The sequence below is a fragment of the Chaetodon trifascialis genome, chromosome 7 (assembly GCF_039877785.1).
Source record: "Chaetodon trifascialis isolate fChaTrf1 chromosome 7, fChaTrf1.hap1, whole genome shotgun sequence".
Taxonomy (NCBI): domain Eukaryota; kingdom Metazoa; phylum Chordata; class Actinopteri; order Chaetodontiformes; family Chaetodontidae; genus Chaetodon; species Chaetodon trifascialis.
The window spans coordinates 2,354,144-2,371,027 of record NC_092062.1 but is presented as its reverse complement, the minus strand read 5'-3'; the positions used below and the strand labels follow the sequence as shown (position 1 = coordinate 2,371,027).

Here is a 16,884-nt window from a genome sequence, read left to right as displayed (position 1 = left end):
AAAAAGCGACGTAGATATGAATTCACACACAGCGCAGCATCAGGGCAGTTTTGGGGTTCAGTATCTTGCCCAAGGATACCTCAGCATGTGGACTGCCTAAACTGTACATGACACACAACAAACTGTATGTGTTTCCACTGTTATTGCTCTTGAAATATTCACAAAAATGCAGTAAATTAGTGTGATGGCGAAATAAATAATAAATAAATCAGTTTCATCTATCTTTAACTGCCTTGCGATAATGATCGATGTTTCAAACTTAAAAGTATTATTATTACAATTATTATTATTACTATTATTATTATTATTATTATTATTATTATTATTATTCAGCTTGGCAAATAACTCCAAACTCAAGCAAGAAATATGCATCATGTGTAGAGGAAGCAAAGGAAATTCAACTTGAAAGTTAACAACATTAAATGATGACATAGTAAGTATGGCATCAACGTGTCTCTTACGTGTGAATAGTAGCCCCCCCCCCCCCCCCCCCCCCCCCCCCCCCCCCACACACACACACACACACACACACACACACGCACACACGCACTGCCATTGGTTCCTCCCAGCCGCCCCGCCTCAAACACTAGCAAGCCTACTGGCCTCTGCTAGCCGGAATAACGCATGAACTACAGCAGCTGCCGCCAAGAGGAGCTAGTACGAGAGGGGCTGGTACCGCTGCTGAACCGGGGACAAGACGCTCGGTGTTACCCCAAAGAGCTTTACAGAGTATAGCAAGGGCGAGGCGCAGTACAGGGGCGGACACCAAATAAGAACAACAAGAAAGGGGGATTGCAGAAGAAAGCTAGGGGATCACTTTATACCGGCAAATAGTGCCTGTTGTATCCCATCACACACACACACACACACACACACACACACACCGTCATGCTTTGGGATCAATGAGCGTAAAGAGAGACACCGATGCGTAAAGTTGGTGTGCTGATCCGCACGTCTCCTGCTTCCTTCCACTGTGAACATTGTTACTGTCATTTTCGGAAGACTGCTCTGTTCCTGAGGTCCCGGCTTCAGCGTGGATTTTAGAACCCACCATCGTGTCTTTGTCTGTGGATGAGCGAGGCTTGTTGGATGGTAAGGTTTCCAGCGGAGCGCTGCTGGGAGACACTGGAAGGCTCCCTGTGAACGTGCCACATGCGTGTGGAAGATATGGATTTGCTTTTGCTATAGCCAAAATTTGCCGCGGTTTTTTAAAATATTCATTTTTCATTTTTTGACTGTGTGCGTATTGTTTTTTATATTGTTAGATTTTTGACTCTCGAACAATCGCAGAGATTTCAAGACTCATCGTGAGGAATTACAACCATGAACTTTGTTGTCAGTTTGGTACAAATCCTTTTGGCAGCGGTTCTTCATCTATCCACTGTAAAGGTGAGTCTTTGACTTTATATGCCTAGTGCTATTATTTATAATCGGACTGGGACTTCTCTTTCACTCGTAGCTAAACAGCTGTCTCTGTCCTCATTTATTTTCCATTTGGTGATACCTGTAGATCTATTCATTATTTAAATGTTGCGCAAAGAATACAATGTGCTCCAAACATGCAAGGCAAATATTAACCAATTGTAACAACTGACTATAGCAACAAATTTTTGTCGGGCAAATAGGCCTACCTCCTCGTTTGTCGCTGTGGGTTAATTACAAGCATTTTCTTTTCTGTTTGTATGTAAAAGCCTTCGTCTTTTGTTAAAGCCTTAATACATTGCGAGCCTCTATTCAAAATCAGTTCATTAAAGATTTGCTTTAAAAGTGCGACGAGATACGCTTGATAGGATAATTATCAATTGTTTCTTCTGATTCTATAAGACAATCAGTTACTTTCGGCATACATTTTGTTCACCGCGAAGTACTTAGATGAGTAGAAATAAAGCTTTTTTGGTCCTCGTTGGCTACAGCCACTTAACTGGGTGTGAGTGGGAATAAGTCTTAAAAGTTGAGATTTTGATTAATTGTCAGTTGCTTGTTGGATTACCCGTATGCCGAATTGACTAGTAACTGATAAGATTCCACCAAGACTTTTAAATCATTATTAATGCCATATACCTGGATAATATTGTCGGTGAGTGTGGATTAAACAGCGAGATTTCTGAATGGAGTTCTGCCTGACTCGCCTTAATGAAAGCGAAGTGCTGAGTAAGGATGAACTCTGCAGTCACTTGTCTCAGCGACTTAGCTGAAGGGTTTAGTTCCACTCTTATTCTCACGGTGATCTGGAGTGTGTGGAGCTGTGACCAGTTCTCCTGTCCTGCCACCCTGCAGAATGCCCACCTCGCCACCACACAGGCCGAACCGCTTTCTCACGCAATATCTTCGTCAGTTACAGCAGCCACATAAGGTGAACGGGCTCTATCCGGGATGCCTGTTCGTCACATCAAGTTTTTACGATCAAAACAAAGAACCATTCCTGTTAACCTTTCAAAATAAAACTAGACCACGTTCAAGCAGTTTGATGAATTGCAGTGAATCATTTAAAGTGAATTCATGCTTAAAAAAAACAAAAACAACCAAAACAACCAAAACAACAACAACAACAACAATAATAATGATAATGATAATGATAATAGCAATAAATATTACTTATTTGTTGTGCATAAATGAACTCGTTATTGTGACTGAAATGTAAAGAACATCACACCACTACTTACACCTAGCCTACTGTAGACTTTAAATATACCCTGTTTTGCATGTACTGCAAGTATGGAATCAGCTTGGTCTGAGTTTTTAATGATTACACACAGAACAGTATTTCTGATGCGAACACAAATATTTCTTGTTTAAATAAATGGAACAGAAATATACAAATATATGTATTTATATAAGTATATAATTATAAGTATTTTGTGGGCATTTGCATTTGTGTGTTTTCAGACTCCCTTGCTGCAGGCTCAATATCCATTGCCCCCAGAGGCTAAAACATCGTCAGTTGATAGCTAGTGGATTTATAGACTAATGCTCATCTAATTGGCTGGAAAAGACAAAGACATCTGTCATGTGGATAAAGCCATGGCAGCTGAGTCTCAAAAATGCACACAAATGTAGTGAAGTTCACAAATGACAAATGGATTCATATACAACAATAACTAGTTGTGTGTTTTTGTGGTGCAAGTCATTTATATATTAAACACAGAACACATTTGTGAGTTGTTCTGTGTGCATTCATTGAGACTCACCTAATTCTATACAGTGATGGCCAGTTAGTTGTGGGAATACTGCAAGGACTCTTTGCCATTACCCTCAAATGATTAAGAACATGAAAGTATTGAATTAATTCACCAAGCGTAGACAGACCATACTTGTCAGTTTTCAAATGGATGTGGGGAACCTCCATTTAAATTTGTATTATCTTTTGGTTAATATAGATTGCATTGAACTGTTTGGGCAACAGGCTGCAGCGCTTTAATTTTGAAGGTAGCCATACATGTCTGCTGCCAGTTTGTAAATTGGCACAGCTGATGCATGTGACTGCACTTGTTAAAAAGGGGAACTAGAATGGAGAGTAAAGCCTACAACAACCAGGTTTTTAGTGTTTGACACCACTTGTGACACGTTTATTCTTAATGATCATGAATTATAGCTCATGTCATTGTAAGAGCTGTCATCAGACTGGGGATTTGGTAAAGCTGTGGATCATATTTTGATGTAATGATCTGCCTGTAAAATGAAAATTAATAACCTTGACATACTTTCATGTACTTTGATGTGTATAGTAAAACATAATGACATAAATACTTTGGATCAGTGTTGTGGGTGGTGACATTTCTATAGAGACAGTGCTGCATGCAGATGATAAATATTTAAGACCTGGTCCGATTTGCATCTCTTACAGCCTGCCAGCATCAACAAGGGAGTGGAGAAGAGTAAAAATGAGGGTAAGTTTTCCCTCGCTAATGAAGCAGTCTAAGTTTTTTAAAGTCTTCCTCTTTTCCTCTGTGTGCAGCCTAGATGACCATAGGGCCACCTGGTGGAAATGCGATGGACATTTCTTTCTACTGTGCCTAAGACTTTGTTTCTTTTAAAAGTTTGAAACTTTGACATGTCAAGGGAGTATTTGATTTGAAGTATGAGCTGAAGATTGTTTTTCTGCACATAGCCTTCAGGAATCAAAGTTCCCAGTGGTGAAAGGTCTGACTTGGGACTTTGGAGTCACCATAAAAGTGGTGCAGTTTTCAAAACAAGAGTTAATGTGAAAGAAAAGGCAGGAATCAATCAAGACCTCCACAGTAATTCACAGTTGTTACATTTCTGTTTTTTCCACCAATCTGTAGTGGAAGAACACAGTCAATACATGAGCAGACAGTTAGCCTTGGTTCAATGCCATACTCATGTTTGTTTGACAATGACACCGTTGAAACCAAAGTTGGACCTGCTGGTTGGTAATGGATGGAGACACAGATTAGTCAATACAAATGGCATCGCTGGATAAATGGTGTGGTTGGTGTTATTGTTTGGAAGCAGGAAGTCTGCCGTCTGCATGCTGCTGACCTTCACACACCCAAACTGTCAGAGATCATACCATCTGTCAAAAGCTGTCATATACAATGAGATAAGACTGTGGCCTGATTACTCCTGGTGACGACCTCTGAACAGTTATTGATTGAAGTCCACCTAAGCCATAATAATTTCCTGAAACAGCTGGTCAACATAGTTTTCAGCAAATATTATTCAAACATGAGGAAATGCATTTGTTGGGGAATATTTTCAGTGGTGGACTAATCCATGTTTGTGGATAAATAAGGAACTTTGGTCATGTGATAATGATGAACACTTTGAGATGCCATTCAACAGTTCAGAAAGTCCAGGAAGAAAAATTGTAAGAAGACCTTGAGTTAAGACCCTTAAGTTAAAACTATGTGCTTGTGTTTCTCCTGTAATATGTCACATCACGCAGTGCCACAGTATATTATTAGTTTTTGGACAAATGACAACAATGAACCACTATGGCACAGAGGAATAGGATCAGGTTTTGATACACATATAATGCTTGTTAGTAGATACATTCACAGTTGGTTTGGGTCTTGTCATTACAGTTACATTTTGAGTATGATCAGACTTCTCTATGAAAGGATGATGTAAGACAGAGCAAATCTTGGCAACCGTTGTTAGGAGGTAAAACCAGTTGAGTGTGTTGACATGATTCTGTTGTTTGCTGTCAGTCTCATGAGCCAAATCCACCCAGCCAGTCACTCCAGCAGCTCTCTGTCCTGGAGCAGGTGCTCATGCTTTCACTGCACATGTCTGAGAGGTGCCTGAGGGCTCGGTTCTTCTAATGAACCAGGGGTCAGGAGTTAGTTAGGGGTCACTGGGAACCCACTCTGATGGACTGTGGGGTGGATAATTCTGGGTATTCTTGCATTGGAAATACAGAGATTACTGGCAGGTCCTGTAGATGGCTTCATTACGTCTTGAACATTGTTACCAAAACTCAGTATCAACTTTCTGCTCTTGATCTCCAAATATTACTTGATGCATGTGTGTCATCTGTATCACAGTTTTGGAGAAGGGATGTCAAAACCTTGCTGCTGCATAGTTTATACCTGCACTCAATTTATAATAGATACAATTTAATTCCAAGGTTCCACATTCACACGATGAAGTGTTGCTTCTCCATATCAACTTGAGGTGACATTTTTCTGTGTATCTGTTTTACTGTAAATATTGGCTCTGAAATAATCCCCTTCATGTCTGTCATAGCTCGTATTTGCTTTTTTACTCCCTTTGTCACATGGTCATACATCCTGAGTTCCTTACCCTTGAATGTGGGTTGCTTGTAGTTTTGAGTGATTTCATGTCCATTTCCACCAAATGGTTGCCAGGCTGTTTTTATCTCTGACACTTAGCCAGTTTACTAAGACTTATTTGTTTTTCCCAGGAACAGCTAACATTGTCACTAGCAGAAAAATGACATGGTTGCTGATCAGGCCACAGATCTGTATCACTGTTTGCTCGCTGAGCTTGTTTTGTCTTGTTCTTGATAGCTGAATGTTGAAAGAGACAGGAAGTTGGGCTGTATAAGTATCCATTATTAGATAAAGCTTTTCTAATCACTTTTGTCACTGGCTATAAATATAATGACAGTGATGAAAAGATGATCAACCCTCTTGTCTTTTTTCAGTCATCCCTCTTACAGAAGTCATCATCAAGAGTATGTGTCAGCCAAGGGAGGTGCTGGTGGACATCTTCCAGGAGTATCCGGAGGACACGGAACACACCTATGCCCCTTCCTGCGTGGTCCTCAACCGCTGTGGAGGCTGCTGCAATGACGAAGCAATGGAGTGTGTACCCACAGAAACCCACAACATCACATTGCAGGTAAGCCACAGTAGAATCGTGTTCACAGAACTGTCCAGTTTAACTAAACTAGTAAAAAGAATAGACACTGAAATCAATGACAACAATGGGACTTTATGCTAGCACTTAAACATATGCTATTATTCCTTATAACATTGCTAAAAAATCTGTTTTTAATGTAATGTAAACAATGTATGAATTCAAGAAAGCAATGTAAGTAAATCCACGGTTTACAAATGTTTGGTTTCATTTATGCATAAAAATGAATTCTTTATAATTGAAGTAGTAGCTCAACAAATAATTTCAACACATTTTCAATTCATGGCCCTCATCAGTAGATGGAGATTGAGTTGTTATGGAGATGGCTCAGTTGTAATGATGTAATCGAAGTATGGAGTTTTATGTTATCATGGGACTGAATTTCCATACCAAGGTCACATTGTAACAACTGAGCCATCTCCTTGAAAACTGAGCAACCTGCCAATGAAGACAATGGAATGGAGTTGAGAGTTCCCCAAAAAAAGATAGTAAATGTAAGAGTGCAAATCAGAAGCTTGCTGCTTACAATCAGGTAGTGTTATGGTTAGTCCCTCTCTGTAATTCTTGAGTCCTGCATTATAAAAAGGGGTTGTTGGGCCAAGGCTTTGTTTTGTGAATGTCTGGATTGCCTAAAAGACACGCAGATTTTCCATTCAGAAGCAGAGCAGAGAAAGTAAAGTGGAGACGCATGGCATCTCAGATATGTTGTTTACCCAGGCACACTGTGTTTACAGCCATGTCTGTGTGGTCAAAGCTTCTCCTGGCCTCTGACAAGGCCTACTTTGGAAAGGATGTTGGCTACAGAAGTATAGAGACATACAGGAACACAGACAGTTCACGTCTTCAGGACGTTCAGTTAGAGAGCAGTCAGGGCTATGGTGTTTAGGTTACAGAAAGTCATGTAGATGTTGTTTTAATTTAAACCTTGCCCTGTTATGTCCTCTGTTCATCTTCAAGGTAATGCGGTTTAGACCAATGGTAACACAGCACCCTATTCACTTAAGTTTTGCCGAACATCAAAAGTGTGAATGCAGGTAAGAGACTGCAAACCTGACATTTTTTTTCACACACAGTGACAATGATGATGCAATTAAAGCAAAACTCAAAATCATCTTGTGCTTTTTTTAAATTTCAGACTAAAGCCAGATGTTCAAGCAAAGAAAGAATAGTAAGTATGTGTTCTCTTCTGTTTTGTCATCTGTTGCAAATGATTAGGAGTGGGGCCATTACTGTGTCAATGTGGGGTGCACTTTTTGACACTAGACATGAGAATCTTGTCTAAACACAGCATGGGAAACAATTTTACAAACATTTCATCCTATGTACTCTAAAGTGGCAAAACTGAGATTTAAATCATAACTATGTGATCAAAGAATAAGAAAACAAGATTAGGAAATTGACATTTGAGTTTTGATGCTCATTGCTTCAGACACACTTTGGTTGGTACCAGTGTATCATCATGTTTCCTGTTGATGTTGGAGGTACAGAGTAGGGCCTTCAGATCCAATCTTCTGCCTATCTTTACAGGGCTCTCACACTTTGTGCGTGCTCTTTTTATGGCAGCTGGTTTAGTGCTTTATGGTGAAGCTATAACAGCGTGAGTGATTGAGGCGTAGCCGACTGGCTTCGGACCACCCGCTGCTGTCTGCACTCTGACTCCAGTTGCACAAACCTGACCCTTGCCCTGGGCCACTTCCCCAGTCTAATCATGGCAAAAGGTGTCATACAACCTAACCTAACCTATTTTTATTTTTAGTGGTGTAAATAGAGGATGAGCTCAGAGATGAGCTGAGGTGTCATCATTGGTTGAGAGAATTCACTCTCACACTGTCACATAGGGCTGTGTGTGTGCTTGGCGTATGCATGCATGTGGTTTGTGTGTGTCTTGAGGCTTCTCAGCAGAAGGTCAGGTTGTTTAATTGGATAAGAGAAGTGCTTGTGTGCTGAACTTTGGCGGGTTAAAACCTGATGGATTGGTGGAGGAGAGATAGGATCATATTAGTTAAGTCAAACTTGTTTGTCATAAAGCTGAACTGAGCTGAGCTCCATGCAACCTTGTTGGATGTCTGCCTGTCACTGTGCACGTAGGCAGCTAGTTTACCCTGCGGCAGGGTGGAGTGGAGATTCTATAAAGAGGATGTGCTCATTCATGCAGTGGGTTACAGCAGCATATATCCTGATGCACCTAGCTTAGTCCTATCCTGTGGATCAGTATCCGCCCTGACTGATGAGACCAGATTAGAGCAGATATGATGTTGGTTGATTACCTCCTGCCTTCTCCTATGTCTCTTCTTTTTCTCTTGCCTTCTCCTATGTTCGCCAGGGTTAAGGGCTGAAAGCTAGAGATACCAGCAGGATGTTGAGGCCTGAGCCAATGCTCCATAGATCAGCATGGTATTTAGCAAATAACTTGTTGTCCTCTAAATTAACTTTTTGCACATAGGTTCCATGTGTTGCCTGAGCCCTTTTCTATATCTAAAACATTTACTCTGCTGTGAGTGAAAGGAAATGAAGTTGCCATGGCATTTATCTTGTTATCTCTATGAGGAATGGTTATCATTAATGCTATCTGCTTATCTGTAGTGTCCTGTTCTAATAAGTGTTTCTACCTTCTACTGTTGTCTGTTTGTAGCTTTTTATCCATTGTCTTGTTCCCTTGGTTGATAGATGGTCACAACAGCTACAGTCCAGAAATAATGCAAAGAAGTACTGACACGTTGTGTTTAGATTAAGATCAATGGGACCTTGAGAGGTTCACTGATGGGTTCTGCTTTGGGTCGTTTCACTATGATTTTCATGCAGTTCTATAAGGTGATACAGAATTGACCCCACTGACCTGGATGTGTGCTGTGCAGAGCAAAATCAGTTATATGAGCCAAAGCATAGTTCCTTGTTGCCCCATAGGTACTACCCTTGTACTGTATATCTAGTTCTGTTCTGTTGTGTCTCTGGTGTGACCTTCCATCTCATAAACTGAGCACTGCAACAGATACGGCAACAACTATATTGTCTACCTCTACTATGAAATATTAGATGTTAATTTTTTATCTTTATGTTGCTCTTGGGTGACTGTGCTGCCTCAATCACATCGCAGCAACTGCCCTTAAGGGATTTATCATGAAGTGTTGGGAGGAGTTTGCTTGGTTGGCTTTGGCTCCAGCTGCTTGACTTAAGGTTCTGCTGTAATAATGGGTATTTGACAAACCCTCCTCCGCTGTGAAGAATTTCCTTTGCTCCGCACGAACAAAAACATGTCATTTAAATATTTTGTCGATAGCACTGGTTTGCAAGCATGACAATGTAAACTGAGCCTGGACCGAATTCAGTTATGCCTTTGGACATTTGATATTAATGGTAGAAGGTGAGGATCATTTAAAAAAATGTTGACACCTGGTAGTGTAGGATGATGTCACCATTGAAGATGAACTGATTCCTATAATTGCCTTGTCTTTGTTATTTCTTCTTAAGTATGAAGTGATCAGCATTGTGGCATAAGACCTAGTGTAAAGCTTCTCTAACTGGTTAGACCCACCTTGTTTACAAAAATGCAACATCAAACATATGAGAAGTATGTGGCCCTGTGTCACTCCTGGAGCAGATCATACTAAGCTTCAATGAAACAGGGGGCAAAAGGCATGAGGATGCCAGAGTTGGTGGATAAGCCTAATAGCTGAAACATCAAATCTGAGAAACAAATCCTGTCTTGTGTTTAACCAAATGCACATACTGTCCTTACAAAATCAATCTTGGGTTGGGGAGGGGGTGTTGCATGAGTGTCTGTGTCTGCTCTTTCTGCAGAATCCGCTCTGTAGCTTAGATCTCTCTCTCTCTCTGTCTGTCTCTCCCTTTTTGCTTCCCTTGCAGCCACTGTGCGCCTTGCTCAGAGAGAAGAAAGCGCTTGTTTGTGCAGGACCCTCTCACCTGTAAATGTTCCTGCAAATTCAAACAATTAGACTGCAAGTCCAGACAACTTGAGTTAAACGAAAGAACTTGCAGGTTTGTTTACCATACATACACAATAAACAGCATGCCTTGAATCCTCTTTTTTCCCACCATCTACCCATCTCTCCACCCATTTCTGTGCAAATGGATTTCCTGCTGAGAAATGTATGCTTCTCTCTGTCTTTTGATGTTGCGTTGGTATTTGTAGATAGGAATGTGGCAGTCCCATGCTTCTCTGTGCTTCATTGTTTCTTGTCAGATGCAACAGTCTCATCAGATTTAAGTGTTGATGGTGTCGAGATTACCACTGAAAGTTGTTTTACTCCAGTCTTTATATTTAAGATGTTACACATAACCACTTTCATTACAAATTCCATATTTGATCAGTCTGGTCAGGATAAAGCAACCAGCAGCTATTATTTACCGCTGATACATAGAAGTGTAATCTCTGCAATGGTTTTGCCATTTGTTTATATTTTCATCATGACAAGCTGTTGTGTGACAATATTTTATCTCTGATATGTTTTTGGAACCCATGATTTTTCTAAGTTCAACAAGAGCTCTTGTGTTAGCTGAATAACTAAAGGCATCGTGTAAAGGTTTTTGAAAGGGTTTCATGAGCCTATAAGTGGATTTAAAATTGCCCTAACATGCATGGGCCACATTTAAAAAGTTGGTTCACCTATATTTTCTCACTTCCACTCAGGTGGTATCTGTCTGTGCAGACAAAGTTCATTTTATTTGTCCAGGTTTTAAGATATCAACTTACTGCTACCATAATACAGAGGAGATCAGTATTTCTTTTGTGATACTAAAAACATTGAAAACTGACACCTAAAAATGTAACAGTAACATCTTGACGTTTTATCTTAACAATCCTTAGACCTCACTGGGAGCAGTTTTTGTTGAGACTATTTCTTCAGTAGAAAGTACTTCCTACGCTAGCTGTCATTTTTCAAGGTGTCCTGTTAGTTGAATGGCTATGTCACACTGACAACTGAAGGGACTGAAAAATACCTTTTTCATATGTTGTTTGAAAGGAGGAAAAACACCAGTTTGAATATATATTATTATATTACTATTTATATATTCATCTACCTGTGAGGTGAATTTCATGTGTGTTTCCAGCAGACAAAGGGCTTTATTTTCATCCCCGCCGCTGGCGGGGCACAGGGTGCGTACCCCGCGCAGTGGTATTTTTGTGCAGCGCAGGCAGGCGTGCAGCGCACTTGGTATTTTGGTAAACCGAGGCACACAGGTATGCCAGGATGGGCGTTGCAGCGCAGTAAGGGGGACGTGTCAGCAGGATCAGCCAGCAGATTTGGATTTTCGGTGCATGCCGGTGGCGTAAAAGTGCGCTGAAAGCTCACCATCCCAGACCTGGTCAACTCTGCGCCAGTGGTGTGCCGCTGGGCAAGTGGATTTTCGTAAACTGGCGGAGTCGTGCGATCAATAATTAGCAACAGCCACGATTCAATGCAACTATCTGAGTCAGTACATACAGTCAGACCTAAATTTATATATTTTGATCAGTATCTCATCTGACCACATTGCAAGCACGTTCGGCACGCGTAATGGTCACTCAACCTGACTGGATGTGCACAGGTGAAACAAGGATGCAAACTAATCAGTTAACGTTGCTGTGCCAACCAGAAACAGCCATGGCATCCTACAGAGCATATATACTGCATCTATCTCAGAGCACTCACGTCATTTCATTCCAATTACAAATGTAGTCATAGTAATGCTTAACGTTATCTACAAAGATGGAGTACATCATTGCTTTGAGAAGGAGGAGGAGGAGGCCGAGGATTTACCATCTAAGGACTTCATATTTAGACAGAGTGACGTCAGTCTCCTCCTGGGAGAAGTTTGGGTGTCAGACAGTTTCCTGCACGGGCTCAGTCATCCTCAAAACTTGCCATGCGCCTCGCCAGCAGCGTTTTTAAAGGTGAGGCGAGGAGCTGGTGTGATTGGTGAAGATTGGACTCGGCTGTGTCAAACCCACTCCACGCCTTCTCCCCTCACTCCTTCCGAGTTGTGCCGCTGGGTGTTACCGACATGAGTAGGGGGAGTAGTTGCGCCGGCAGCGCAGTGCACGAAAATACCAAAGTCTGCACCGCCACGCCCCATCGGCAAAGCAGACCTGACATTGCGCCGTGCCGGCAGTGGAAAAAAAATAGAGCCCAAGGAGTCTAAAAAAGACATTATGGAGGTCAAGCCTCATGTTGTTTTTATGAGTAAAAAATACTCAAATACTAATGAGTGGAGTTAAACTCTTTACTGTGACTGCGTGCAGCATGTAGTCAACTGGAGAGGTGCTGGGCTGCTGCCTCTAGTTAACAAGGCTGTATTTCATGACCTCTCCAGGCCTAGCCACTTCAATGACCTCTAACCCCGAAGGGACCCCCCACACTGCTTTGGATTTAAAGAGCAACACACTTCTGGGTGGAGTGACCACTGGCCTGATTCCAATTGGCTGCTCAGTGTTCAGGAGAGAGGGTGGAAGGGACTGAAAGGTGGGGGGTCTCAAGAACTGGGGTTAAGTGAATGTTCACCCATACTACTCCCCCCCTCCCCAGTTCCAGCTATAACATTGCCCTGAACCCTAAGACACCACAGCTGTAGTGACATGAAGGGTAAATCGAGTGTTCATGTTTCACCCAATTTCAAAGACAAAATCTTTAGCTGAAAAGGTGCATTTCATAAAGACCAGAAAACCCACACTCCCTCACTGTCCACTCCTGCTTCCTGTTCTGCCCCTTCTCTAAATAATCCTTTTTTGGCATGGAGCAGTTATTAACCAATTTGCTGCTTGTCACTTAACCAGATTTTCATCTTGTCCTTCACAGATGTGACAAACCGAGGAGATGAGACCAGCAACACTGTTATGAAGGAATTCTTTTCTTGGCACAGCACTTTGAAACCTGAGGATGCATTCCCTGTAAGGACATGAAATGACAACGCAAGACAGAACTTTCTGGACGCATATCTTGCCACTGTCTGTTTTCCCCCTAAAGATATTAATATACATGTACATATACTATAAGTACATCGACAATGTGTATTGCTGCTACATAAAAAGACACTATTTAAAGCAAAACGAATGCGCCACTGGCGTGTGAATGGGAAATGTTTCAGTGGTGTTCTGCATTTGGGTAGAACTGGTTAGAAGAAATCTTTTATTTTATATAACACTTCACTGGATGCTGGTCTGCTGTGGACATGAATATCTTAAATATTTGTTAGTAAGAAAAATTGGTGACCACAACTTCATCGAGCAGTACAGCAGAAGCTGAACTCACCTCCAAACTCTGACAGAAGAGTCTGAGAAGAGAGAGTGAGGATGAGGAGATGGAAGAACACCTGTTGTACTTGAAGTGAACGGCAGGTTCAAGAACTGTTTCCTTCTGTGACATGATGTGAAGTTTTGTCTCCACTGTATGAACTGACTCCAGCTGGTGTAATACACCTAAAACGTCTCTCAGAGTTTCCTGAAGTGACTGTGGACACAGGTTATGTACCGTGGGGACGGATAATGTGAAGATGACCTTCTCCCGTCATGGAAGGGTTACGTGATGATGGCAAGAACTGGACTAAAGGTTAGCTATTGGTAAAGTTTTGGTTCAGGTTAAGCTTATCCCTTAATGTTGGCAAGTAACCAACTTTTAATGTTGGAGTTAAGAAGGGGAAGTTTCCATCAGGGTTAAAGGTAACAAACCACTGCCTGTTTTTGGTCCTGCACCCTTCATGTAACCCTTCAATGGTGGGGGAACATATTTGTCTTTCTTTTTGTGCAGAGAGTTTATTATTTAATTTTGAGGTATTGTGTTCCTTTCACAAATGTCTTGAGACCAGGCTGTCTAAAGGGATATTACTGTAGGTATATATGGAGACAAAAAGTAACTAGACTAGCTGCTCATAGATCAGATCAGCACCTCGCTGTAGAAATCCACAACCTTCCTTATTTAATGGCTTTGTGTGTGTTCCAAAGAAATAGTCAGGTATCCACAGCTGAGCAGTTTGTCATAAACAATCTGTATATACTTACTAGATATCCCTTTGTCTTGTACACTACATCTAATTTATAGAATATGTTCAGTATTCTGTATTCTCATATTTATATGCAGTGTTATGATTATTTTTGTTGGTACTTTTTGTTTGAGAACACTTATGACTGTAGACTCCTTTTTCTGTGGGGAAAAAGAACTGAAAGACAAAGCTTTGACATTCCAGATTTAAACTAAAGCTGTGTTTCTCACCAGCCGGAGGGGGATCATAGTAGGCCTGTTGACCGATAGAAACCCCAGTTCCCAACATGTGCGTGCATGATGCGCCAACACAGGTGTTTTTCATTTTGGACTGGGGTGATGAACATGTGGTTTTGCACTTGTGGGCCCGAAGACACGTCATATGGAGGACTGAAGGAGTCTCGTTGCTGCTGCTCAGCTCAGACCTAGTGAAGACTGTCAAATCAGACTGAGGCCTCTAGTCTGGGGGTGATAAACTGGCACAGTGTTTTCTCTGACTTTAATCCAGGCGCTGATTTAACATCCTCTCTCACTGTGGTCATTCATGCCCCTGAGATAATAACACATCGACAGGAATTAGTGATTAGTGCTCTGGAATTACTAACTCATCTTGAAATTAGTAAGTTTCACCCTTAAATTCCATGAGAGAACTGAAACAGTCCTAGAAAAAAACATAGTGAAATGAATGACTTAATGATAATAATTTGGTGAAATTTAAATTCAGTAAAATCAGTCTTCTTACTGCAACGGTAACATTGACACTTACTTGAAGGAATGAATGACAATGCTTAATTTGTATGCACAAATTATTCAGTCATAGGTGTGAATTACTAACTGGAATATCCGTGGGATTTTGTGCAGTATTGTCATAAATACTGATCAGTGATTCTGACATGAGAGTAGATTTGAGTCCTTGTTTTCCAAACAGTGACGTGAATGCTACCTGTGTTCCTGTTAGCACTAACTGTACCACTGCTGTTCATGTGAACTGACCTTCTGTGCTGCCACCCTCAAAATAGAGGCCTGGGAGTGTGTTCACAAAGACTGACTGCTGGCTCAGTACCCACGTCTCTCCAGTCCTCTGATGATGACAACATTCTATTTGTATTTAAATGACAGACTTTTTCTTGAGTTTGTTCAGCCACACATTTTAGTATATTTTCACATTAATATATTTATTGGTGCTGTAAAATATTTTACAATATTAATACTCTTTTTGTTGTTTTTAGTGTATTAAACTATTAAACATATTTATTTTGAAAATACATAGATTTTTCTTATTAAATGTCAACAAGTTTGAAAGTATATCTTTTCTGTGTGAAAATGAATATAATGTGGCCTCCAAGCAGACCAACACAGTTTTTGTGATCTAAGTCAGAAGTCCATGAAGATAATTTGCAACATGTTAGGCTTTTCACTTGAGTTGTTTTTAGGACCCAAGAATGCAGACCAGAGGCAATTTATAAAACACAAATAACAATTTATTTTAATAAATGAGGAACAAAAAATGCACTCATAAAGAGTGGACAAAAACAATAAAGCGCACTCAAAAAGAGAGTGGAGAGAAACTAAGGGAACTCCGATGAAACGGGTTTGAGGCAAGGCACAACACTGACGAGGCACGAAGCACTGAAACATAAAGCACACTATGAGTGGCAGTCCATAAGCTCTCCAGCATTAACAATGAGGCATACAAGGAGAGGGACGAAAATACTGCGTAAGGAAACCAGGGATTCAGGACAATCTGGCAACAGGTAAGAGAGGGCTCTCTCTTTTTAATCCTGTGCCTAAACGGGATTTGACATTTCTCTCTCACAGACATGCATTTTCCCTAAGCAAAAATTTGTAATGTTAAAACACTTGTACAATGTACAAACGGAAAATGCTGCCAACGTATTTCAGCAGATAACATAAAAATACTCTTAAAACAGTTACCATCTATGTACAGCGATAGCTTTGTTCAGCCACATAGGAAAATGTAAGTGAAAGATGGAAGCAAAGGTTGTTTCTAACCCCACTAACATTTATGACCTTCCTCAGTGTAGTAGCTCAGACCTGTCTGAATCTGATGATGAAGGTGTTGAGCCAGGTAGACTCAAAGACAACATCTGTAGTTGGGCCCTAACCTTTGGAATCTCACTTGTAGCTCTTCCAGCACTTTTAAGTCTCTCAGTTTTAAATCTCCCCAGATTTCTGTTCATTGGGGGACAGGACATGAAGCACGTTACCTGAAACATCCTGTCACACATTTTCTGTGACAGTATGGCTGTTAGGGAGCAAATGGAAAGATGGCATTCAGACAAATGGCACTGAGAGCAGTTCTTGCACGTGAGTACAGAATGCATAAACATGCCACTAGAAAAGCTACAGTGTTCACCTAGAAACTGCTTTCCATGTCTTTTGGAACATATGCATATGCTAAACATTTTTCATTTTTTCACAATAGCATGAAACTAGTTTCATTTTTTTCATTTTTTGAGATAGGAAGCAGAATTACCTTCTCGTTTCCATGGCAGCCATTGTACTTTCAGACATAGCTGAATTATATATTGCATCTTACACCTAA

The 16,884-nt window shown here is 40.9% G+C and overlaps 1 protein-coding gene across 3 annotated transcripts; it reads left to right on the top strand.

Moving 5' to 3' along the window:
* Nucleotides 1-610: 610 nt before the first annotated feature.
* On the top strand, nt 611-14,994 carry LOC139333870 (vascular endothelial growth factor A-A-like). Of its 3 annotated transcripts, XM_070966551.1 has the most exons (8): nt 671-1,092; nt 1,266-1,389; nt 3,845-3,887; nt 6,131-6,327; nt 7,303-7,379; nt 7,481-7,513; nt 10,210-10,341; nt 13,140-14,994. In XM_070966551.1, the coding sequence occupies exons 2-8, from the start codon at nt 1,324-1,326 to the stop codon at nt 13,159-13,161; spliced, it is 570 nt and encodes a 189-aa protein (XP_070822652.1). In that variant the 5' UTR covers nt 671-1,092; nt 1,266-1,323; the 3' UTR covers nt 13,162-14,994. The 3 variants fall into 3 exon arrangements, with proteins under 3 accessions (XP_070822653.1, XP_070822654.1, XP_070822652.1); XM_070966552.1 differs by lacking the exon at nt 10,210-10,341 and having other exon boundaries at nt 611-1,389; XM_070966553.1 differs by lacking the exon at nt 10,210-10,341 and having other exon boundaries at nt 611-1,389; nt 7,481-7,517.
* The last annotated feature ends 1,890 nt before the right edge of the window (nt 14,995-16,884 follow it).